The sequence below is a fragment of the Nipponia nippon genome, unplaced genomic scaffold (genome assembly GCF_047370975.1).
Source record: "Nipponia nippon isolate SJK-2023a ecotype South Korea unplaced genomic scaffold, ASM4737097v1 scaffold_6, whole genome shotgun sequence".
Classification (NCBI taxonomy): domain Eukaryota; kingdom Metazoa; phylum Chordata; class Aves; order Pelecaniformes; family Threskiornithidae; genus Nipponia; species Nipponia nippon.
The window spans coordinates 17,328,203-17,353,351 of NW_028262380.1; the positions used below are offsets into that span (position 1 = coordinate 17,328,203).

At 38.7% G+C, this 25,149-nt stretch overlaps 1 protein-coding gene across 2 annotated transcripts in view; it reads right to left on the minus strand.

Moving 5' to 3' along the window:
• TAPT1 (transmembrane anterior posterior transformation 1) overlaps positions 1-16,731 on the minus strand; it is a 52,199-nt gene extending 35,468 nt beyond the window's left edge. Inside the window, exons 1-4 of one of the 2 annotated variants that reach the window (XM_087735688.1) lie at positions 16,278-16,731; positions 11,359-11,489; positions 6,943-7,061; positions 2,033-2,056 (exon numbers count right to left, since the gene is read on the minus strand). In XM_087735688.1, the coding sequence (XP_087591814.1) occupies positions 2,033-2,056; positions 6,943-7,061; positions 11,359-11,489; positions 16,278-16,587 (584 nt within the window). In that variant the 5' untranslated portion in view covers positions 16,588-16,731. The remainder of the gene's footprint in view (positions 1-2,032; positions 2,057-6,942; positions 7,062-11,358; positions 11,490-16,277) is intronic. The other variant, XM_087735689.1, reaches the window with a different exon arrangement.
• Between the last annotated feature and the right edge of the window lie 8,418 nt (positions 16,732-25,149).

Below are 25,149 nucleotides of genomic sequence, written 5' to 3' on the forward strand. Positions count from 1 at the left end.
TCATACAGTGATAAGAGTTCTGTCTCCATCTACTGGTTGAAAAACATTAGGTTCAATCATTCATACGGGCCATTACCACACAAATGTTCATACCACCAATATATGTTTGTGGCTGTTTCAGCTGAACAGCATGTTGGATTTCACAGTATTTTTCCTTTAAGTTATTAAAGAAGCAAAACAGCTGAAGGCTTTCAGTGTATTGGCATCTACCCCACCAATCCCTTTTTTGTTCCAAAGGCTGTATAATGAAAAGTTACTTAGCATTAAGTAGAGCGTAATTAAAAATAAATCACAGTTTACTACTATTTGGCTTTAATATGTTACAAATCACAGGCAGCTAATGCACAAGTTTGCTTAAGTGACTGACTTCCAAAAAAACCCAAGATCGGGTGTTAAGTGTTTTAATAAGCCTTACTTATTGAATTTAAAGTGGTTAAACCATTTGGAACATAAAATGCACCCCAGGACAAGCAGGAATTTGTTCTTACTGTATAAAAAAGTCTAAAAATCTCACTAGAGCCACCTATGGTATGCTTATCTGCAACTGTCATCGCAAAATGAATAATGTTTTCACTACATTGTATACAAAGTAATCTGTAGACAAGTATACTTGTCTGAGTACTTAATTATTTTAGCATCTGATGCATAAGCACTCTGCATAGATTATTTTAAACTTAACTCTGCACAGACTGTCATATGCTATCATATGACTTCTTTACTTTTGTCTTTCAGACTTTCTGGTGTTCCTCAAATCTTCACTACTCTGATTAGATTTGGTTTCCCAGTCACCCTGTACAGTTGTTTGGTTTTTGGTTGTTGGTTTTGGTTTTTATAAACCAACAGAAATTCAATACATTTTTCTTGATTAATTTTACAGTTTAAAGATGTCCAACAGGATGACTGCATTTTCAATTGGTTCCTTTAGTACGGTCTCATCCAAATAATTCTGATTACTCTAAACAATTACTCCTTTGTCGTTAGCACAGACAAAATTTCCAATACTGATGTCACAGATACAGTAACTTAAAGATATGAATACACTATCATTGCAATAATGGATATTTTAAGCTTAATAATGAACTTAACCATCTGCATATATTTATAAACTCTAAAGATAACAGTATTATTTCTATAAATGCTACTGTACTTTACACTATTAAAAAAACCTTTTCATTTATATAGGCTTATTGTCTGGCTAACAATGCACTGAAAAAGTGTTTTAGCACCGAGGTTACAAGTTTGAGCAAGTATTTTACAGCAAACCTAACTGTATTATTTATTTGATATTAACACTTTGAAAAAGCTAGACAACCACTGAGGTTTATATTAATTAATAATATATTTCAGCTCTTGAAATGGTGGTCTAGTTAAAGTTTTGTTCAGGTATCTTTTCTTTCTCCATTTCTACATCACAGACACTTTTATGAAAACTGAACTGTGGGATTTTGTTTTACATGTAAGTATTTACTCTTGATCAAAGTCTTAATCCTTCAATGTATCCTTCATTAACATACTGTGGTATCGTAAGTTTCTAATCTTATATGAAGCATTAACAAGAATGATCAGATTAACACATAAAGGGATATTTTTCTGTTAGCATACTAAGCAAAGATGTCAGGGAAAACAAAACCCAAGCAAGTTTGTCTGAAGGGCATACTTGCCCATATAGCTACACAGCTACATAAGAATTTTCAAAATGCGCAAAGTGAACTATTGGAAGTATTTTCCTACAATTATGCTCAAGTTTGGAATTAAGTTTGGCTTCAGGAAGAAAAGCTACTTTGATCAAATCTAATATCCAGTTTGAGACTTTAAAAACAGATACAGCTTACAGTACGCAGGACTTCACTGTTGTAAAATTGTGAGATATACAGGCTAAGTGCTGATAAAAATATGTCCCAAATGAAGAATTCTAAGATACGGAGAGCTGAGTTTGCCAAGATTAGATGGCATTTCATTTCTCAAACAATAAAAAGCCTCTACATGCACACGACACAGCACGAGACCATGCTAAGAATGAAACGAAACCAACCTTGCTGTTAGGCCCCGATGAGAGCTGTCTCAAAATAAATAAAAAAATGAGGTTTCAAATAAGTGACAACTAGAATTAGCTTTCATTAAGCTTTTACTTTTTTTAACAACAGAATCAACTATAACTGAAGTCAGTAAATGAACATATGCTAAAGTGCTGTATTTTATTATGCAGAGAATAAGCTTCAAGTCTAATACTAAGACACCTTGCAATGAACTTTCAGAACTCCCCAAAATTTAAACATTACAAAAAACTGCTTAACATACACACAAAAATATTGCTATGAACCTGACTGAAGCATTGCTTAGCATAAATGCAAAAAAGCTTAAGGCACTATAAACTAAGTACAGCAGGGGCTATAGTTTTCCAAGATACCCTGTTTTAAATTGGGCCGAACTGGTCCACAGGTGCTCTATGTAAAAAATGTTTCAAATCTATTAAGATCACAACCTACTTCCACAATGATGCGAAGTTACATATGAAAATATACCTACCATAAACAGCACTGAATCAATTTCATGTCTTGGTTATTACAACTAAGTCATGTTCTGTCCTTTGAAGTATGTTGGTTAATTTAGCTATACTATTCATTTGTAATCAGTCTTTTTACTGATTACATGTAGATGTGTGAATTTGGCTGACAGCATAGAAGGAAAAAGAAAATCAGGATTTACTCACCAAGGAGGAATCCCTGTGACACCACATTCCATCCTATAAAGGAAGTGAAAGTGCTCTTCCCTTCGGTCTGATTTACAAGAAAGAAAGAAAGAGAAGGTTGTAATGTTGCTACACTATGCACTGTTATGGAAAGGAGAAAGGAGTACTTGATCTGAGAGTTTACTACAGAAAATACTGAATGCGCCTGGCTTGCTTTGGTTGGTAGAAAGCCACACATTTTGGTGGACCGGTGCACTACTTTCTCAATGAACTTAACCAGACAATAGGAAGTTTATGTATTTAACAGCTATAGCCCTTAGCAAAAAAAAAAAAAAAATAGGCTTGGGAATAAGTGTGCAACAGAGGTTCAAATTTATTTAATAACCTGATAATATGAACAAAGAAATAATGCCCATAATAAGAATGCCAGTATATTTGTTTGTTTTGGTTTGTTTGGGGTTTTTTTCCTGAGATGCTTTCTTTCTACAGTTTCTTTCTTGAAGTAATGCCGTTCTATTTATTTCCTAATGAAAAGCATAAATCTATGATTTCACAGGAGGGCAATGGGAATTTTAAGAGGTACATATAATACAACTGAAGTTAATGATGTTATTGCTGACAGGACCTAAATTCACTTATTTCAGGGAGAAGAGAGCAGAGTAAAAAACACAGAACACATTTATAATCTGTATCTATTTCTACATGGAAGAAATGTAAAGATCTTGTCAATCAATCTTCACATATAAGAAAATTCATAATCTACTACTGTATTTTCTTGAGAAAGCTAGAATTTGGAGGGGAAAAAAAAAAGTCTCACTTTCCATAACAAGTCCGTAGTTGCTTTGTGGACAAGATGTAAAATTCTCTTAAGTGTAATCAAACTGGGAGTCCCATCAGAGTTTCACTAACATACCATTTTAGCTTTCATATCATGGTGTTTTTCAAATAATACAGAAGAGCTTTTCCACATTCCCACAAGAGCTTTTACTGGTGTGCAACATGTTTTCAAGAAAAACAGAAAGTTAGCTCTATAAAAGTGCTCCAAAACAAGCAGAGATATTAATCTGCCCAGAATCTCTGGGTCTGAGGTATTAATAAAAAAAAAAAGTGCCTGAATTGTAAAAGGAAACCGTACGTTTCAACCACAGGTAGAGTTAGTTTTAGGAACCCATCATCAAGGACTGTAATTCTGAACAGAACTCCACCAGATCCACTTCTCTCTCTACCTTAGATTTGCTGTTCCAGCAAAGTATGTGCTTTCATGTCTTTATATTAAAATATAAGAGTATTTTAATAAAATGAGAGTAATTTGTAACATTCAAAGAGAATAATTTAGGAAACTTCCTTCCATGACTTGGAAGAAAATACAGCAGAGCTGATTTTTTTTTTTTTGTAATTTCAGAAGACGTAATTTAATTTTGTGAAGTGTTTGTTAATTTTTTTAAGAGCACCCTACTATTTACAGAGCACAGCAGTAATGAAGTTGCACCTGCCAAAACCACCACAATCTGATGATTCAGCCTCTGCCAGTTTGACCGTAGCAATTTAACCAGCAGTTTAGTTAATGACAGAATCTTGGATCCTTCGGACTGAAATTTTCAAAGATTTAGAGTCTCTCTAAAACAGCTATGTTAACACCAATGTAGCTCTGACAAATACACAGAACTAAACTTACTCAAGAGGAAAGATCAAGTGATGAGGAATGACGACTTAGCAAACTGAAGCACTTACACTGTCTAGGGAGAAAAAAGAAACAAATTTCCTTAAGATACGTTACTCTTTGTTCCCTTTCAGAGCTCTGTAAACCGGAATATTAAAACATGTGGAACAGGCTATAAAGCACTCCCCCTACATTTAAGCACTGCACACAATACCATAGACAGGAATTAGCCGATCTTACATAAGATGTGGTTTTATTGTTTTAAAGAAATAATGGGTAATATAAACTTTTTCTACACTGAGAAGAGCAGAAAGAGTTGTGATGAAATAGATGGAACTGGAGTAAACTGGGAGGGAGACAGAACACTCACTGCTCAATCACTTCACTGAGATGTTGAGAAAAAAGTCAAGATGAAGGGAGGAGCACTTTTATTTACTACACAGAATGGAATATGATGTGGCAGGTTCAAATAACAACTAGTCATGTCTCTCAACACTTACTTGACATTTGTGAGGAAGAGCAAGCTAAAAGATAAACAGCCACCTGCTTTATAAGTACCTTTTATAATTACAGATGTGTTTTACCTATTGAACTCTATTTTGTTACAAACACATAAAAATGTATTTCCTGAGCTAGAAGAATATCCCAAATTTTTTTTTCCCCATAACAAATCAAATCAGCATAACTAGAACAACAACAACAACAACAAAAAATCCCAAAAAGCAAAGTACACGTTCTGAATATTTGGAAATAAGAATCACTATATCTGAAAAAGTTCCATTACATACTATAAACATGAATTGCGAACCATCCAATAGAAAGCCACCAACTTTAAAACATTAATGAATTAGACAAAGCCTCAAGTAGTGAACAAGTAAAGAGATTCTAGGGAAATGAATTCCATAAACATTTGAGGAAACTGACAGAAGAAATTGCTTCAGGAGTTGTTACAAAAATAAAGCTTTCTTCACTCAAGATGATCTCAGTTTCACTGCATCTTACCTGATAACACTTTAAAGTTAACATAGCCAAGTTAATAAGATTTAACTGCATTCTATCCTGCCTTGCATACTAAAAATACTGTCAAGCAAGCAGACTAAGTTTTAACATTTCAGGTGTGTGTACACATATATACACACATATACACACACACGTGAGTGTATATGGTATTTTCAACATTGCTTTCTTCAGTGTATTGAACAATACCCCAAACCAGCAACTGGTCTTTCAAATTTTTAATTGTAATTTCAGAAGAGCATCAAATTTGTTTGTCAAAAGCAAAGCTGAGTTTATAGACAAGGAAGAACACTTTAAAACAGGAAAAAGTAGTAAGATCCAAATGATAGATTAAAATCCATTACATTTACCTTAATTTTAATATTTTAGCAATAGCATCCATCCATATTTACAAATAGGCATAGAATTTGACTTGTCATCAGGTTAAAACTAAATAGCTGCCATATTTTTTACACTGCTAGGAAAACTTTTAACATAATGAAAGTCTGAGATTCAGCTCAAAATTAGCAGCACAATAAAATATTAGAGACTGCCACCTAGTGCCTATGTTAAGCATCACCCAAGTGTAAACATTTCAGCTTAAGACTATAAATTATTATTTCTTATGCAACTAGACTAGCATTTGCTCTAATCAGAATATACACTCTAAACTATGAATCTAAAAGCACTTCACATATAAAAGACTATTAATAATGCAAATGCAAGCAACTCAATTTTAGAAGTAAATAAATAAACAAATCGGCTACCATAAATTAACTTAAAAGTTTGGGGGAATCCAGAATGAAAAGCCTGAAGTCCTTATTTATTCAAGGAAAAAGTACAACATCAATACAAATACTCCTCCTCTTTTAGGCTACACTTAAGACTTACATAACCAGCTTTATCACGAAGTAGCAACTTTTATCAAGGAAATTAATTCTATCCAATTTTTGATGCCTTCACCAGAAAGGCAAAGCAAAAATCCTATGTATTAGCAACTTCTTCTTAGTATTGATCTGAAAAAAAAGCAAGGGGTTAAGATCTAAAATTTCTTACTATTACTCTGATTAGTTAGTCCCATCCAATTACTCTCTAAGACTCTCTGAAGGAAAGAAAATAACAAATTTTACACAGGGATCCTTTGGGCAAAGTTTACCATGGAAATAAGGAAAACTTTTGTTTTTGTGAAAAAATCAAATGTTTGTTTCAATATCAGAGAGTCTATCAAAAGACATGAACCAAGTCATTAACTCAAGTCTAAGAAATCTCAAAACACTGTTCAAATAGATGTTAGTTAAAAGAACAAAACTATAGGGTAAGGTTACATCTCTGTCCTTTACTAACCTGAATATGCCTAAGTGGTGCTGTTATCAAACTGTTGTGTCTGAAGGAAACAACGATGACAGTTAGTGCCTGGTGGCAAAGCTTTAAGGTCCCACACACCTTTGCTTGGGCTAGTTTAGACCAAAACTTCTACTTTCAGTGGAAGAAGTCATTAGTAGTTCAAATGGCACTGAAAAGCCATAAAATTAAGCACACACATAAACAGAGAAACATTATTTAAGTGTATCAACACCTTTCTCTTGAATCAACTTACCGTAAGCCATAGCAAGGCAAAGTGATGAACCGGAACATTGCCAGAAAAACTCTCAAAGGAAGCAGGGTGAATACATACAGAAAAGCATCCAGGCACAAAAAGATTCCAAAAAACATCAACTATATTACAAAAATAAAACAGAAGTACGTTAGTAGTTTATAAAGAGTTACAAAAGGTTTATAAAGAATTATATTATTTTATGAAAAATACATTTACATAAGACTAATTAAGCAAATAAGCACAGTACTCTCACTTGTTCAATCAGCTGAACTGTAAGAAAAATAACATGCCATGTACTGGAAAGACTATTCAGCAAAAATTCTGCACCACAAGGTCCAAGCAGCAAGGCTTTTGCAGACTTCCATGGGTCACCGAACTCAGTCTTTATTGAACAGATGAACTGCACTTGGATGTAACTGTAGCTCATTTTCCAATGGTGACTTTCCTCTAAGGTTACAAAATGTTTTTAACCTTAGGAAAAAAATGTAGAGCTGTGTGTACATGTGCACAGCCATCTTCTGCCTACATCCTTTTTAATAATTTTTTTTTTTTTAACCTTGTTAGTTTTCTATTACACAGTTAATTACAGCTGTGGTAGTTCGCCTTCAGAGAATATCCACCTTTTTCATACAAAGAATATAAAATATGAAGAGGTAAACTTCCAGTTGCTCTCAGTTTAAATGCTTTATCCTTAATTTACAGAAACAGTTAAAACCATGTCATTACAGCCACAAGCCAAGCAACTCTATGATAATTAAACTAGACCTAAATTCTGCAATTAGAAAGCTCTTATATACCAGACTCTCCCCGCATGACATTCCTTCTTTATCTGCTCTTTGAGTGTATCTAGTATGTACCTGAATGGGGCTCTACGTTTATGCTTTTATGCCTCTGTCAGACCAGAAGCTAGTGGTTTTTTCTGCAAGGAAAATCACATAAAAAGGCAAGCTTAACTGGCTACACAATTAAGGCTAGCAACATCTAAGCAGGCCCAGATATCCACGACAGATATGCATTTACACATGAAAGTTGTAAGTATTGCTGATGGGAAAGGAAGACACTGGTTGGGGGTGGGGGGGTGGGGGAAGTAAACCAAAGCACAAGTAAATTACTTTTATCTCCCACAATCTCTTTGCCTTTCAAAACACCTTTGTTGTCAGCTTGCACAACAGCCAGGTCAATGTCCAATGAGCTCAGGTCACTGATGAGTACCTTTCTCTCACTCTTACTCCTCTCATCTTTGTACCTTTGAAAGCAGCCCTACAGAGTACATTCCAGTACATCTACCAGAAAGCCACAGACTGACTCAGGCGTAAGAGCACTGCTATCATCTCTGAGCTGTTGCTTTCCCTTATAACACTATTTCTACCTTCTCCAGTCTGTACTTCAATACCATCACAACATTAAGGTCTCTGCCCTGATATTCACTTATTCACCTCTAGTACCATTTCCTAAAATTTCAGCAGAGAGTTATCATTCAAAATTATCAAGAGCCGTGGTTACAAATAATAGATGAATTTATGCATTGCATTTTAATATGCCATCAAGTTACCTACTTCTTTGCTAACTTTTAAACCAGGTGCTGACTACTGGAGCTGAACATGCTTTTTTTTTAATCCTTAACCTAAGCAAAATATAAAGATAGCCTGTCATTTTGCCCCTGTATTCTTTGAGGGCATCTTTATAATCTAGAAAAACAATTCTGCATTTTCTTTTTGATTCAGACAGACTTTTTCTCTGCCTGAGTATAATCACGGCTTTTCCTATTCTATAAGCTTGCGTTAATATTTGCAATTATTGTTTAATGTCCTCATTTTCCTAATTTTTTACAACATTGCACTTGCACACTTACATGCACCCATTGAAATATAATCAGCACTGAACCTTCCACTTATTTCTGTAAGCCTTATGTTTGCTGTTACATTCCAGGTACTGAGGAGCTAACAGAGAAGCTTACAGAGCTTTTACATCATCATAACTGTATTTTAGCAAAAGAGCACAAAGTTTAATTTTGAGATCCATTTACGGGTGTTCCCTTAAGACAGCAGGAATAGAGACCACTTTTTCATTTAGTATATATAATCTATTACAATGAAGAGCTTCCACTGACACTGCACAAAAAGCTCAAGTGGAAGTAGCGTTTATATTACAAATTATCTAGCTTCTCTAAATAAAAAAGGAGTATTCAGAACAATAACAAAAATACTAACCTTTTAACATCACACCCCACTCTAAAATTATATACATGTAATAAGTGCATGTTAAAGAATATCTCCTGAGATTAAGCATTGGCAAATTTATTCCAGTTTATTCTCACTCTACCCAATTATGATTTTCATTCCTAGTCTGTAACTAAACTATTAGGTAGTAAACAATAAAAGCCATTATGAAAATTCTTCTCTTCCTTTCCTAGTGTCTCATGTGCTTCATTTCAATTAAGCAGACTTTTGAATCACACAGTCAAGCAATTCCTCCAATAGGCAATGATTTGTACACTATTTAGTTTGTTTTCTAGGTGCTCATCATCATACTTTTTCAATTTTTTCAACAAGTATGACTTAATTTGATGTAGCTAGTATGTATACTAACCTGGACTAAGCCCATGCAAAGAAGTAACAAATTTATTTCATAATCTCTCTATAAAAAGATAACTACAACCTTTTAAATCTATCTGCTTACTAGTCAGTTTCATATTCTTTCATATTCAAAGTACAGACTGAAGTTTGATTTACCATGTAAAAACCATCAATTTCACCACTTACAGCATCAACCTTATTTATGAAAGTCTGTTGGCCTTCACTTGTTCTTACATACTGAAAGTTTTATTGGGAATCTATGGTGATGATCCTTCAGAATAATTTCTGTGGCTTGGACACGGCACATAATAGTCTATATAATTACAATGGAAATGATGTAGAACTGCTATATTGTTCAACTGACACCCTACCATAATTGGAGTATTCTACTGTAAACTGGAATGGGTAAACAGTGAGGATGCGAAGACACCATCCCTGGAGATGTTCAAAGCCCAACTGGATCTGGTCCTGAGCAACCTGTTGTCACCTGTTGTAGGTGATGCAGCTTTAACCAAGGGCTTGCACTCCATCATCGCCAGAGGTCCAGCCCAGTCTCATCCATACTTACTCACACATACAGTTACTGCAGTAACTGACTGGGAACTTAGTTTTGTAAAACCAGGTCTCATCATGGTCCAAGGATGAACTTAATGATACTGAAGGGGGAACCTGAGTGCTGCTGACAAAGGGTATCCTACTCTCCCTCCCTCCTCCACTGCTCTTCGATCCTTTTACCCTTACTCCAAGCTATACAGCTCCCCTTCCGCCCTTATGTAGGCTCTGGATTCTCAAGAATATTGGCTGAGCAATTCAGCTCACTATCCTGGCAGAGAACAAATAGAGCAAGAAAACTGAAGCATTCACTGCCGCATGAGCTGATGTAACTCTGAGAACGGTCCTACAAGCACCACAACTCATGCAAAACAGGCAGCATGCATAAGGCAGGAGACTGAAGTGGGAGGAACAGTGAAACAAGACTTCTCCTTCAACATAAGTTAGGGATAAATTGATTTAGCTCTACCGTGTAACTTCATCCGTAGAGGTTTTGAGAATTTTAGCAATATGACTTTTAATGTTATCGTTACACTGCAGCCTAACCAAACCTTATTACCAATATTGCCATACTCCTCATTCTTGAGCATATTCCTGCTGCCTCCCAAATCTGACACCCTCTCCTACAGGGTTTCAAAATGGTTAAGCCAGAATAAAACTCTCTTCTACATTACAGCACTGGAATTTGCTCACTGCAGGGCCAGAATTATATCTAAGCTGCCATAAAGGAGGTGGCAGGAATGCCTCAGGAAGGGTCATAGCACTGGGATAGAGAGGGAAGATGCAGTAAACAGTGGCAAGAAGCAAAATAGAAGGCTATGAAAATTAAGTTAAAAACCTTAGACAGAAACTCATCCATCACCATATTTTTAAAGGACTGAAATCTTCCCACCCTCAAAACATTTTGGACTGGAAAGATCTTTAAAAGATTTTTTTTTTTTTAAATGTAAAATTACATTTTGCAGTAAATTCTTCTTTTGCTTGACTATTCCTTTAAGGATCAGTGACATCTTTATATTTGAATTAATTTGTCATCATCTGGACTTGAAAATTACCCATGTCCATATCTACTAATAACATCAACAAATGGCCATGAGTTGCTAGCAGCAACAAGCAAACATAGGCAACAAAAACTGAAACACAAATGTTTAAGTTACTGACACTTAAAATTATAAAAGTTTAAATCTTTTTAGTACCAAAAGTGTTTGAAAAATAAATATTTCTTTAAATAATTTAATGCAACAGATTTCATCTAAATTAAAACAAATCTCTTAAAAGAATACTTCACCTTTTCCAGTTCTTTTGGTATCCGCATGCATGTGTATACTCTCTCTCTCCGCTCCGTGTATTTTGCTTCATTGTGTTCAAGGAAGTAACCTCTCGTTAGCTCAGCACTGATGAATCTCAGCAATGAAAGATCTACATTCAGGAAGACACATAAGCAGAAGACATTTCAGGCATGACCCCCAAAGAGTGAGAAGAGCGCTATGCTTTTGTTACTTGCTACGTGCTTCATTTACACCACATCTAGCCCAGAAGGTTTCTGCTGATAGTAACCAGAATGTCAAATAACTGGGTATAGAAGTAGCTATATGAGAAGCTCCCAACAAAAAAACCAAGCCACTTTTTCTAGTCAATCATTTTCATCAGACATCCCACTTCTCCAAAACATTACTCAAATCAGCTACACTGAATGCGATATGCTGAGTGGACCTAATCCTTAACATACTGACAGTCCACCTAAATTTACTAAACTCTATTTTAGACTTTTTAAAGCTATTTTCTCTCTCAGCAACACTAGCAACTTGTTCTTTATCTTAAAGAACAACTTTCTCTAAGATCAAAACGTTCATGGATACATGATCCCAAGTGATTCAGTGCACAAACAGTACAAGCATGCTGATCATTTGATGATCAGACCAATGCCTTTCAAGACCAAAAAGCAATCGAGCACATACAGGTCTTCTGCATTTTAAGAGCTGTAGGTAAATAAGCCGAAGGCTGACTGACCTATGTTTAGTCAACTCATAGGGCTTCTAAGAAAATACTTTGTACCGCGTAGTCTTGCAAAAGGAAATAAAATATGGAATTATAATTAGGAAAATTCAGGCTGTCAGCATAAGGAGGCTGAGCTTAAGCTTCAACACTCACTGACAAGGTCTGACATTACTACCTCCTGGTAACACTTCAGAAGTGACAGAACACTACAATAAAGTACATTTCTGGTTATTGCTAGTATTTAAAAATGGAAACTCTCAGTGTTCACACAACATCCAAAAAATGGAAATCACTTATCTAGACAGATAGGTGAACAGCTACAGTGCATTTATCATGACACAAGAACATGCTCACAAATAGTAAATTCACATTTTAGCCAAATTGTTAGTGACTACTGGCCGTGGGTAGGGGTGGACCTTGCGTGGTACAAGGCTCCACATTTCTGAAGTGAGGAAGAGGCTGCTTAACACACCCTTGGTAAAATAGCCTAGATAATAGCTGTTAAGAAAGGACTGCAAGTATAGGTGCTACACGTGAAGAGTTCACCCAAAACTGTCTGAGATAGTGGCTTCTCAATATTCATCACACTGAAGGTGACGACAACCGTTAGCTGGAAGAGTAGCCAGAAAATTAGGCAAAAATTACGCAGAAAATTAAGTTTCAAAGCAAAGAAGAAATCAGCTCAAACAGAAGCACAAAAGCAGAAGAGGCAGGGTGTGCTTATAACCTACACTGCCTTGGTTGGTGGGCACGTGTATTCAGTGTGATTAGAACTTATGGGGATTACAAACAGGCATTTTGAAGTTTGCAGTGGTGTATTAACATTCTGTGTAGGTCTAGAATTGTGATTTATCATATTGCTGATACTGATCACAGCTATATAATTCACTGACTGCTGGTTAATTATGTATTGTTAATAAATCATTTAAGTCATTATTTGCTTTAAACTCTGTGAACTTAACAGTTTTTCCCTGTATGAGCTTCTTTGGATAGTGATTTTGATGATTTATATATTAGAGTCACTTCTAGTAATTAGGCCAAAGCTACTGTAAGCCTTAAAGGTATTTATTTTAAAACAAATAAAACCAACATGCAGTTTAATAAGTAGTAAAAAACTAATATTGACATGTAAAGTTTCAATCGAAGTTCATTCTGGTGAAATACGGCAGAAGTTCATACCACTAAATAATTGTTAAGATCTCTTGCAAACCTGTTTTCTGGAGTCTTCCTTTGTAACACTATCACTTGCAACTTTTTTGTTTTTCCCAATTCTTTCTTGTTTAAAAAGTTAAAAGTAAAAACCTTCGGTATAAACACACAAATTAACTACTCTGTTAACTGCCCAAGTGTATTTTCTTCCACCTCAGATAACCGACCTTCTCTACTTAAAAATAATGCATCTCAAACAACTGAAGTTTCCTGCGAAGTAAATATATGCATATGGGCAACCATCATGACTTGTGGGTCCCCCCCAACTTGAGATATTCTGTGATTCTAACTAATGAGCTATTTGTTCCCCACTCCTTACCTCACACAAACTGGTTCATGGGCCTATTGTTAAAAAACAAATTATTTTAAGTTTCCTCCACCTGGCTAGACTTTCATGCCCTAGGCATTAAGAGAGAATCACTCCTCATGACTGAGGTTGATCAATACGCAAGCTCCAGACTGTGACTGCAAAACAATCTCTCCAGTGACAGCGACTGTGTACACTGAAGCACACAGTCGCTCAGCCAGCTCCTTTCTGAGCACTTACTGCCACCCAGCATCAGCCCTAGTTCTGTGCCAGCTGTGCAACAGATCAGTGGCTGACCCTGTAGGAAAAACACAGCAAGCAAAAGAACAGGATGAGACACCAAGGCAGGACAGAGTAACAAATCATCGGAAACACGGCTCAATTCTGTTATCAAAGCATCATTTTCTTTTAAAAATAAGTCAATACTCTCATTCCTACTTCAAATTCCTTCCCTACTTCAAATTTCCCTCCTTTGCAGTCAGAAAGTTTTAGATTGTGGCCTAAGTTTAAGCTGTTCAGATAGCACACTCTTAACACTTAAAGTATTCTCATTTATCTCCCCACCTAAGGACAGAAAAGCACAAGCATCTTCAAAACGTAAAAGGCCACTAATTCATCTTCAAGGTAAAAAGATAATGATTTACCCAAGTTACACTCGAATGCACAGTTACACAAAGGATAACCATTAACCAGAAATGGAGAGGAAAATTTGTGCAAATGCGAAATGCACTGCGCCACAATAATCTTCTGTTGTTATGTAATCATAACTTTAATCCTAAATGCAACAATTCCAGGCACTGACTTCCCTTCCATCAGTCCTAAATACACACTTCCTCCACAAACACTCAAATAATCAATCAAGACTAAAACAGCACAATATTTTTAAAAAAAACAAGTATTTTCTTCTCCTCTAAACAACTTCTCTGCACAGTACTGGTCCTGCTTTACTACTTGAAAAAACCCTACTTCTATCTACTAGTTAACAGATTGCTACCATTAGATGAGTCAGAATTTTTAGCTGCTCTATCAAGCAGCCTGTTCTTCTAATGTTTTCTTGTCCTGAAGAGTCAGAGAGCACCAATGATTTTTAACTATTTTTTAATTTAAAATCAACTGCTAGAAGATAATTAGGAAATAGCCCCCCCCCCCCCCAAATAAAGATTTCCTTACTTTTCACAAAGTTATTTAGTTCAGCTCTCTTTCAGGCACATCAGTATGTATCGTGACCATTCTTTTTTTCACCACAAAGCAATTCATAATACTACAATCAAGCCAATTCCTTACAACTATGGAAACGACATCAGTTTCATCGATAGCACAGAAGTGCAGTCAATGATGCTGCATGTCCTATAACATAACACGCGTCAGAAATGGACATAGCACCTGTCAAGCTTAGAAGGAAAGCACTGAATTGTTGGCAGATTATTTAAGTTAAATACTAATTCCTATTTTTTCCTTTTTATATTAGGTAAGACCTGCGGTATCACATTCAAGCCAACACTGACGCAGAAAGCCTGGAAATCTGAACACCACTTTGAGCACTTTCCACATTTTCAGCAAGCCACTCAATTAAGAATATGGTGCTAATAAAGTTATTTATAACCTTACCAACGCTAAATCAACCCTGCCGCGCTGAGTGACAATTTTGACAAAAAAGGCAGGGCTATTTTCAAAAATTACTCTGTAGATACCTGAAATAACCAGTTCCAAGTGTAAATGTAAATATAGCTGCACGTTGATAGCAAAGGCCATGATATTTTCCCGTATTTTTCCCTATAAAATGCTCGGCTAGTAAGCTGCATTTAGTTTAAAAGACTTCTAATAATCTGCATGCAACTTCAAGGCTCTAACGGCAGCGTTACTTCAAGTAGCAGAGGCAAAGACCATTGGACTCGTAGCTCCGCGTACGTAACAAGAAACGCGAAGGCGATGAAGCGTTCCTCGTACTTGAGGAAGAAAGTTGAGCGCGCCCGCAGCCCTCCGGGCCCGTGGGGCTCAGGACACGCAGGGCCCAGCTCCCAGCCGCCCCGCTCCCGTCAGGAACCGCCGTGCGACGCGCTGACTGCCGTCGCGCCTTGGCAGGTGTCCAGCCTCGCAACCTGAGCTGCGGCTTCAGCGTAGAACACACACACCGGCGGATGATGCCCTTGGGGTGTAACAACCTCCCGACGATTCCCAGTTAACGCGCTGCCTGCCAGCGCACAGGGACTTCGCTGCCGCCGTTCCCAGCCGGGACACGGCCAGCCGCGCCGAGGGGCGTTATTTCACTGACGCGGGCGAGTCCACTGACTAAACTTAAGGGCAGGGGGCGAAGAAGCAGCGGGGCCGGCGGGAAGCTCCCCGCCCGCCCGGCCCCGCTGCCGGGGCGGCTGAACGCCGCCGCTCCCCGGGCCCGCGAAGTCCCGGCGCACTTTTCGAAGTCGCTCGCCGAAGTTCGCACGGGCGGGCGGCCGCGGCGCCCTCAGCCCCGCCTCAGGCACCCACCCCGGCCTCGGCCCCTCGCGCGGGCCGGGCCGGGCGGCGCTGTGAGGAGCCAGCGCTGGCGACGCGCCCCGGAGGCGCCGCCCGCCCCGGGCAGCACCGCCGCGGCCACCCCGGTCCCCCGTGGGGGGCAACCCGGCCGGGGGCCCTCGCTGCCCTCCCCGCGCCCCGGCCTGCGAGAGGAGGCCTCCCGCCCCGCCGCCGCCCCTCACCCGAGAGGCTCCGCTTCTTCTTCCTGCCCCGGTCGCTCTCGTAGAAGCCCAGCGTCTCGGTTCGCTGCTGCGGGGACGACTGCCCCGAGCCGGCGGAAGGCGGCCGCTGCTCGCCGCTCCCCCAGAGAGTTTTCGGCTCCCCGCGGCCGCCGTCCTGCTGCTCCGGGGCGCCGCCGCGCCGTCCGTCCCCGCCGCTGCCCGGCGCGGCGGCGGAGGCAGCGGCGTCGGCAACGCCGGCCATGTTCGCCGCCCGCTCCGCGCCCGCCGCCCCCGAGCCGCGCGCCGCGCCGCGCCCCTGGCGGTGACTCATCACCGCGCGACAGCGGCGAGGCCCGGCCGCCGCGCGAGTGCCCGGCTCGGGGGGCGGGGGCGAAGCCGGCGCGGCGCCATCTTGCCGCGCCGCCGCCGCCGTTAACCGCTTAGGTGCCGGGAGCGCCGCGCTAACGGCTCGCCGCCCCTCAGCGCCTTCCTCCGCCCGCCCTCGGAGCTTACCCTGGTGTTATAGGCGCTGCTGGGCGCACAGAATGGCGTTGTGTTAGGGGAGAGATCTGGCGGGCCCTCCGCCGTTGTCGGAAGAAACAAGTGTGTAATGGCCACGGTTTCCCCCGCCGCACAGGCCGGGGAGCGGTAGTCAAAACAATTGCAAATAATGTCATTAATCTACCCCGCGCCATGCAAATAAAGACCTTGTTCAAAAATGGAAAGTGAGAGATGAATTATTAACTCTAAAGCCAACAGGACTTCCATGAACTGCGTAACACGTGTTGGACTGGACCGGGCACCTGAGGTCACCGGCCCGCGCTCCCCGCCCTCGTGCAGCTCTTCCCGCAGGAGGCCTCTGGAAGGAGTCACTGCTGCCCAGCCCACCCGCGCGAAGGACGAAGGACGGCTGCTGTCGTGGCCACCTGGCTCGCAGGGCGCTCACAACGCCCCGCCGGGCGCAGGAGGGCAGGCGCCCGTGCTCGAGGAGCCCGCTAAGGTCAATAAGCCCTGCCAGCCTGAGAACCAGGGTCTGAAATCTTGTCCTTCATGAAAAGCTGAGGCTGGAAACGCTGCTAGTTACTGGCAGCGTGATATTGGCGGTGATAAGGCTTGTGAGAGGCCATATTAATGAAAAATAATTGCTCTGTCTCAAAGTGCTTATAATTTATACAAGAGTAAACGTGAATATAAGAAGCAGGGAGCTCAAGGTAACAGCGAAGCACTTGTTTGCAGAGGGAATTCACATGGGCACGAGGACAAAATACTTGGCATGAATTTCAAGTACAAGATCTCCTTCACATTCAGTTCTCATGTTCTTATCATGAATTCAGAGGCCAGATTTGGTCAGCTTAATATTTAGCCACTCGTCCTGGGAAAACAAAGAGTGCTTTATTTTTTCTTTGGAAGGCCATAGTAGTCTTTCTCTATAACTCTAATGTAATTGTACCATTGTCTCAAAGAGCATTTCAGGCTTTGGATAGACTAGAGGTGCCCATTTCCATTGCCATTAGTGGTTCTAAATGCCTAAAATCCAGCAGGATTAATCCAAGTCTTGATATTTTCAGGCAGTGGAGCGCTTTTTACAGGCACTCATAATGTGTAATAAGAGTATCAAACCAGGAGCTACCACTGAAAGGTACTATACGTTATCAGTTTGGGCTTTCTTCTCCCATCTTTTCTCCGCAGATGTAAAAAACAGTTGGAAAAATAGGATGTGGAACAAAGAGCTCCAAAAAGAGCTGAAAAATTCCCTCAGCAGGAGAGCTGTTCCAGTCCATGCAAAGTTATACGACGCCCTGAGAGATAGTCTGCTTCTCGCCTTCCAACTGTGTATAAAAGCTATATCCATCCATAAAAATGCATTGCATGATATTTAAGGACAACAAATTGTCACAACCTTGTTATCAGTCTTACCTAAATGAAGGTGTTTGCAGCATCAAGCATCATCTAACAACCAGCTATGTTCTTCCATCAGGCCCACTGAGAACCTCTCTCATGAATTGCCGGCACCAGTTGTGTCAGCACATACATTTTCTATTCAGGGGTTGACCCAAGATAACCTTGCTTAGTTTACAAGATCTTCCAGTTTTCCGCTTGAACGTGTTCAGCTGAAGGCACGATAATAGTATAACTGCAATACCGAATTGGCACATATTTTTGATGCATTGAGCAGCTACCCTCAAGCTTCTACCCACAGAGTCTTTCTGTATGTTTTTCTGTACTTTATATGCCGTTTGTAACCCACCATTGGCCAGAATTTTAATATGTGCTTTTCCACATGCAAAGATGTGTGCATTTCAACTATTACATGTGATATTTTGGCATGGTGGCCGCTTCCAGAAGGTCAGCCCAACTGCAGCAAAATCCAGTCTTCAGATATTTGAGCCCTTGAACTAGCCAAGTTAGAGGGGAAAAGTTGTTTAGTGAAAAATGTTAGCGGTGTTGATGTAGGAAGTAGTGGTTCATTACGATATCTGCTGTTGGGAGTTATCTGGGACCATCTGCTGTTTGGGCATGAGAAGCTGTATTTTGTTGCTTTCCATAGCTTATCTGCTATGAGACATGCCATGGAGTGACTCTGCAGCAGGTCAGAATCCACTTTGCAGTTTCATAACCATTCACCAATCTTTTTCCTGAAGCGATTTTCTTAAAACAAGACACAGCCCTGTCTATGTTGCCACAGCTGGAGTGTCACTTTTTTCCCCAAGAGATAATTAGCAGGTGGGGGGGAAAGGGAGGATTGTTTCAAAATAATCACTGTCTCCAAGGAGAAAAAACAGTTTCATTCATACAACAGCAAAAACCATTAGGCTAGTCGTGCAGTGAATACAGACTGGGAATTAAGAGTTACTTGAATTTTATTAGAAATGTCAGCACTGCTGATCTTTGGGGCTTTGCGCAAGCTACTTCATTTTTTTTGCCTTAAATTTTCCATACGTATAGTAGAGTCACGTTTATCTACCTATCATGGATCTTGTGCATAATCATCACAGAGGAATTTTTGCTAATTTGATATCAGGAAAGTTTATTCTGGCACTGTCAAGTATTAAAACTTTTACAGTGTGCCTAGCTCAGCTGTGCTTTAGTCCCTGAGTACTCATTGCTGCGATTACTCTGTCTCTTAGTGAGTATGGTCTTTTTCTAAAGAACATTTTTACATGGTCTAAAACACTTCCTTTTTTGTAATGGATTTTTTTCCCCACAAGACCCAATAAAAGGTCATTAAGAAGAAGACTCAGAAAATGTATAATAATTTTTGGTAGTGCTTTTTGCCGGCAGAATTTTATTGTCTTTTCAGACCTTGCCATCTGTCATTTACCCCCACCGACTCAGATATCCCCGCTTAATATAGATGATCTATTAGTGAAGTGTGCTAAAAAGAGGTCGAGTAAGATCTTCTTTTTAGAGAGCAATACAAACATGGCAAAAAAACCTGTCAACAAAATTATATCTCATATTAAAGTAAATTATGGACATAGGTTAGGAAATACAAAAGAAGTCTAGAGAGAGGTGTGGAAACTCAGTGTACTGTACTAAGCAGAAGTGGAACTGGAGAATACATTAATTAGCAATAAAGAAGAGGCAGGTGTTAAAATTATGATAATAATGCAATACTCATAGCTGTAGGAAACAGTTATGAGTAACTGCAATACTCATAACTATATGAAAACATCTGGTATCTATCTTCCATTGTAAGCTTTTCGTCAGTGAGGCTCAAACTTATTTAGACTTTGCAATATCATTCAAAAAGGACTAGATACTAAAAATGTATGGTTTAATGGTTTAATTTCTTGAGTTTCCTGCAAGAATTATATTGAGTTATAGTCTTCATTGTGATTTTCAGTCATTCTTCATTTTTAAAAATGTCATCACTGAGTACCTGTTCTGTGAGGAGGCAAGTCAACAAAACTCATGATGAATTCAAAGTGCAATAATGCTGATTTTTTTCCACAATAAAATATTTTCAGGCCCTTTTGTAATATAAACAAGTAATTTTTTATTGGGTTTGTGACTTCTAGTTCATCGATCCACTTAGTATGTGGGTGCATATTCATTCTTCTACTAAAGGCAATGCATCTCTTAGCAACAACTGATATTAACAAACTTAGTTCTAAATCTTTCAGAATTGCAGCTGTCATATATTTGCAAAGTACAAAAGTATTGGTTGGAAGTATAATCTAATTCTGTCTCAGTCAGTTCTGTTTGGTAGCTGAAGTTAAAAATATCTGTTTACGCCCACAGGAGAAAAATCATGTAAAGATTCTTTCCTCCATTTTATGTTCAATGTCTAAGCAGCACATGAATTTTTGCATAGGATAATCTTCACATATGAAAAATAATCAGTATGAGAAATTGTTGTATAGACACTAGCACCCTATGTATTTCACTTATTAATTTTTTTTCATATCTCAATATAAAATTTACAATGCTACAGTTTACCATATTTTTTCCTGACTTGTAGGCTCACTAAAGATTAGGTTGGCTCCTAGGTAAGCTAAGGGCATTACTCAACATCAGCATGTCCTTGAATAATGCAAGCACAAATCATGTTACACAATACTACAGTACCTGAAAGTCGGGTTTGACTTCTCACTGGTACATTTCCATTATTTGTTTGCTTTGGATACTGTATTATATAGCACAGGAGCTGCTGCACAGTTAAAATCAATGGTGCTTTCCAGTGACAGCCTGATTTTCCACATCTGCCATCTTTGAAATTTTTGGAAGAAATAATTCTTTTGAGATAGTTTTATGCGGGATCTTATCCTGGGACTGTAGTTCAAGGAGGACTGAAGGGCAGAGGTACAGAAAGTTAGTTCACTATTACAGGTTTTTAGAAACATGCTCACGTTGTCTTAAAAATAAATTTTACAATATTCTTTGATTTTTCTTAAGACTTCTAGGAGTTCCCTAGTGTAATATTTTTATAGCTCTTTCCCTGTCAGATATCTTGAATGTTTTTACGAAGGCAATACTTTTTCTGTGACCGTCAGTGACAGATTTTTCCTGCCCATGGTCTGATCTCCATTTCTCAGTGTCAAGATTTCTGCAGGATTTATATCTTGAGCAAAATGCCACAACTAATACTTAAGCTGCTGCCTCTGCTGGAACGCAGATACCTGAACCTCTGACACCTATTATGTAAGAAAAGCAGCAAATGGTCTTTTCAACATCAACATAACTGAACTCAGTGATATATGGGGCATTTCCCTATAAGGTTTACACATTTGGAAGTAAAGTAGCAGGGAGATTCCTAAATCTCTTTGATTCCAGGTTACTTTATCACAATCTTCATCCTGAAGTGCTGGAAAAAAGGTTTTGTAATCTCTTTTTTCCTCTTTTTTTTTCTTGTTACATATCCGTAGCTATACTACATAACATTTCAAGATGGCTCTACACATGACAAGATGGGTTTAAGTGTTATGAAATAAGAGTGCAGCTGCCTTTGACTCCATCCTCAGCTGCTTCCTCAGCAGAGCTAAGCCAGACATGAGGTGTGAGGGGAATAAGTGGGAGGAAATCGGTGGAGAAGATGCAGATGGAAAAATGGTAATGAGAGCTCCAAAAGTCATGAACTGGGAAGAGAAAAGCGCCCGGGGAAGAGGGTCTCAGCACCTGAACATGAGTTTCCTGTACTTAAGAATAAAATTCCCAGTATCAGACAGAAAGTGGTTGGTGTTTTGTTTAGGTGTCAGAAAATAAGTTACCTCTAAAAACTGGTTTCCTAATGTATAAGTTTCAGTCTACTGTTTCTTCATATTTTTCAGGTCCAGGGAGCAGAAGTGAAATCCCACATTTAGAGTGGGTTTTGTGCCTGAATTTACAATATGAGTTTTCAGCCATGCCAAACCCAAGTTGAGATGGAAATCTCTGCTATAAGAATCATTAGCAATCAGAGTTGCTATAAACAGTCCTATTGATTTTAATAAGTTGAAAATCTCAGCTCAGCAAGAGCATTTCTGTTATGATAAAGTATGCAGATATATACATACATACAAGCTTTGTGCCTAAAATTAGATTGTGAGATCTCTAGATAGGATCTTAAGTCTCTCACTTCTGGAAAGCATCTCCACTCAGGAGAGAATTCAAATGTGTTAGATTTAAACATAAGAGTAAGTGCTTTTCTGATTTTAGGCAGTAAAAATTTGTTCAAAAATATTGAGCCTCCTGTAGGACCAACTGAATCATTTAAGAGGTTAAACTAGGGGTCCCACCTAGTTTAAATTCCTATTTCTGAAAATCATGGCTCATTTTGTAATTATAGTTGCAAATGAAAAACATGAACCATAGCATACATAGAAAAGGAAAAATATTGCTTATAAATGTATAACTAATGGCCGTGAGACCAAACCTTCAGTCATTGTAAGTCAAAATAAAGTCGTGACCTTCAGTGGACTCATGCAGTTTTCATGAGGTTGGGACTGGTTTTGAGTTATTTTAAGTTTGAAAGAAGAAATGTTTTATTGTTTAATTTAATTGTTATTTACTATTTAAACAATGCTATAATAGATACAGATCACCTAATCCACTGTGCACAATATAACGAAGGTGAAAAACCTTATGCAGAACTGCTCTTCATGAACACAGATGTTGTTGTTATATATATAAACACATGCAAATGTTTATTTACATATACATGACAACAGAATACTGAAATCAAGATCAACTTTAGGAGCTAAGTATTGTTTTAACATTAGAAATGTTCTAAAATCAGCCAGTCTCTTTCAGGCAAGGGTTCAGTGCTACATATTTTAATAATTGTCTTCCCTTGAGATTGGTTTTTGCTTTAGTTGTTGTTTTTGTTATTAACTCCTACAATTCAATTTTCAAATGTGACAGCAGCATTTGGATCACATTCAACTTTGATTTAATTTCAGTAACGCCAACGTAGTCTGCATGATCTTTTATATGTTAGTGTGCAGACGTAGATTTTTGATGTATTCACAAACTGTCTATCAATATATCAAATTGTTTCTATCGATAGCACAGTTACAGCATCAAGGGAGTGACTTCTTATGTCATGCACCAAAGACCCTCTGTAGTAGCATGATGAGATAAGAATGCATTGTCAACTGGAACTCAAAATTTCCCATCCTTTTTTTGCTCAAGTTTTATATTTTGAAGCAGGCAATTTTAATTTGGCAGGCTCCATACAAATCCAATTACCATTTGGAACTCCAGGAGGATTGCTCTACCTTGATGAGTAACAAGATGCACTGGAATGTGTTTGGGATTGCTCTTTCAGCCCTGGCAGATTGTGAAGAAAGGCACTTACACTGAAAATGCTTGATAGTCCTGCAAAGTAACCTTACCTGCCCTACATTTGCATCAACTAGCAGAGCACTAACTAAACATGTTTTTCCTTTCCATTTTCAAATTATTATTGTTGTGAGATCCTGTAATTTACAACAAGTTATGTGCACCAAAGCCACATTAAGAGTTGACAGAATTCGCAGAGGGACATCAAGAGTAAAAGCTGAGATTCCATCTGTCAGTCACTGAGTTCACGTTTGGAATATCAGAATATAGGTATTGGGGAAACCGTCAACTGGTTAAAGAATCCGGCAATTTAATTGAAACAATATGAAATATATTCCCTTTTGGAAAATCTTGTGAAAGCACATTTTCAAGCACAGGCAGCTGACTAAGAAAAGTCCTGTAAATGGTGTCTCTTCACACTATTGCGTTTAAAGTACCGTCAGCATTTCTGTTACCGGGATTTACTGTGGAGTACTACATAAACTTCTAACTGCCTTAAGAATATATGCTTCTTTACAATCTAATGGCTTGTTTTGGCCTAAAAAAACTGCACAGGTATGCATTGATGTTCATGTGTTTGTTTAGAGCACCTGCACACAGAAATGGGCGTTCAGGTAACGAAGTACCCATACATTCTATAGAGATGTTTATAAGCAAAGAGAATCCTAGACAAGCAATTACCCAACCAGCTTGCATAAAGATGACTCCCATGCATACAGATATTTTTGTGGGCATTAGTCAGCTGCTTGGTTATGATAACTTGATCCAAAGTCTGACTCTGGAGTTATTTTAGTGACCAGGATGCACTATTTTAGTTCTGTATTATAAATCTCTATAATATAATTGCTGACAGAACCTTTATCACAGCATTGCTAGCAGATCATTTATGATCATTATGATCTGCTAGCAGATCATTTATTCATTCAACCCAGGAATAAATGCTTGATACATAAATTTTACTAATTGCAGTCCTGCCCAGTCAGGACGACCCCTTTCCGAATGACTGGAAGTTGCATGACTCATTCCCTCCTTTGTATATTCCCAGCTGGCACATTCAGTTCTCTCCCAGTACTCCTATATTTCACAATCCATAGCAATTATTCTCCCCTTTCCTTAAGTAAGATTGTTTGAAATGAAATCAGGAGAATTATCAATTAAAATAAGAACAGTTGAATATGTGAGTGTTGCCCCTTGGATGAATGCAGAGCTATCATCTTAATTGCAAGCGGCATACTTTGTGGTAATATACAAAGCACACCTTGTCTAATAGCAATATTTCACCCTTCCAGTAAGATGGTTAAATTATATGCCCTGATGTGTCTGCAGAGCACAAGCATACATTTAAATTGGAGTCCATGATATGGACAAGCAAGCCTAATAAAGCGATAACTGAGAATTAACAGAAAAAAGATAATAATGTTCACAGAACTACTGTGTCTTCTGATTTACTCTTTCCTACTCACAGCATGTTCCTGGCTTCTGATGCTGTGAGTTAAGATTGCTCATGGTGCCAATTCACCCTTTTTTTCTGCAGTGTGTCTCCATGACAGATCTTCTTCTCACCTCCTTAGCTGTGTTTAGCTCATGTCCTCAGTAGCCAAATTTTTAAAACTTTGCCTGAATATTGTAA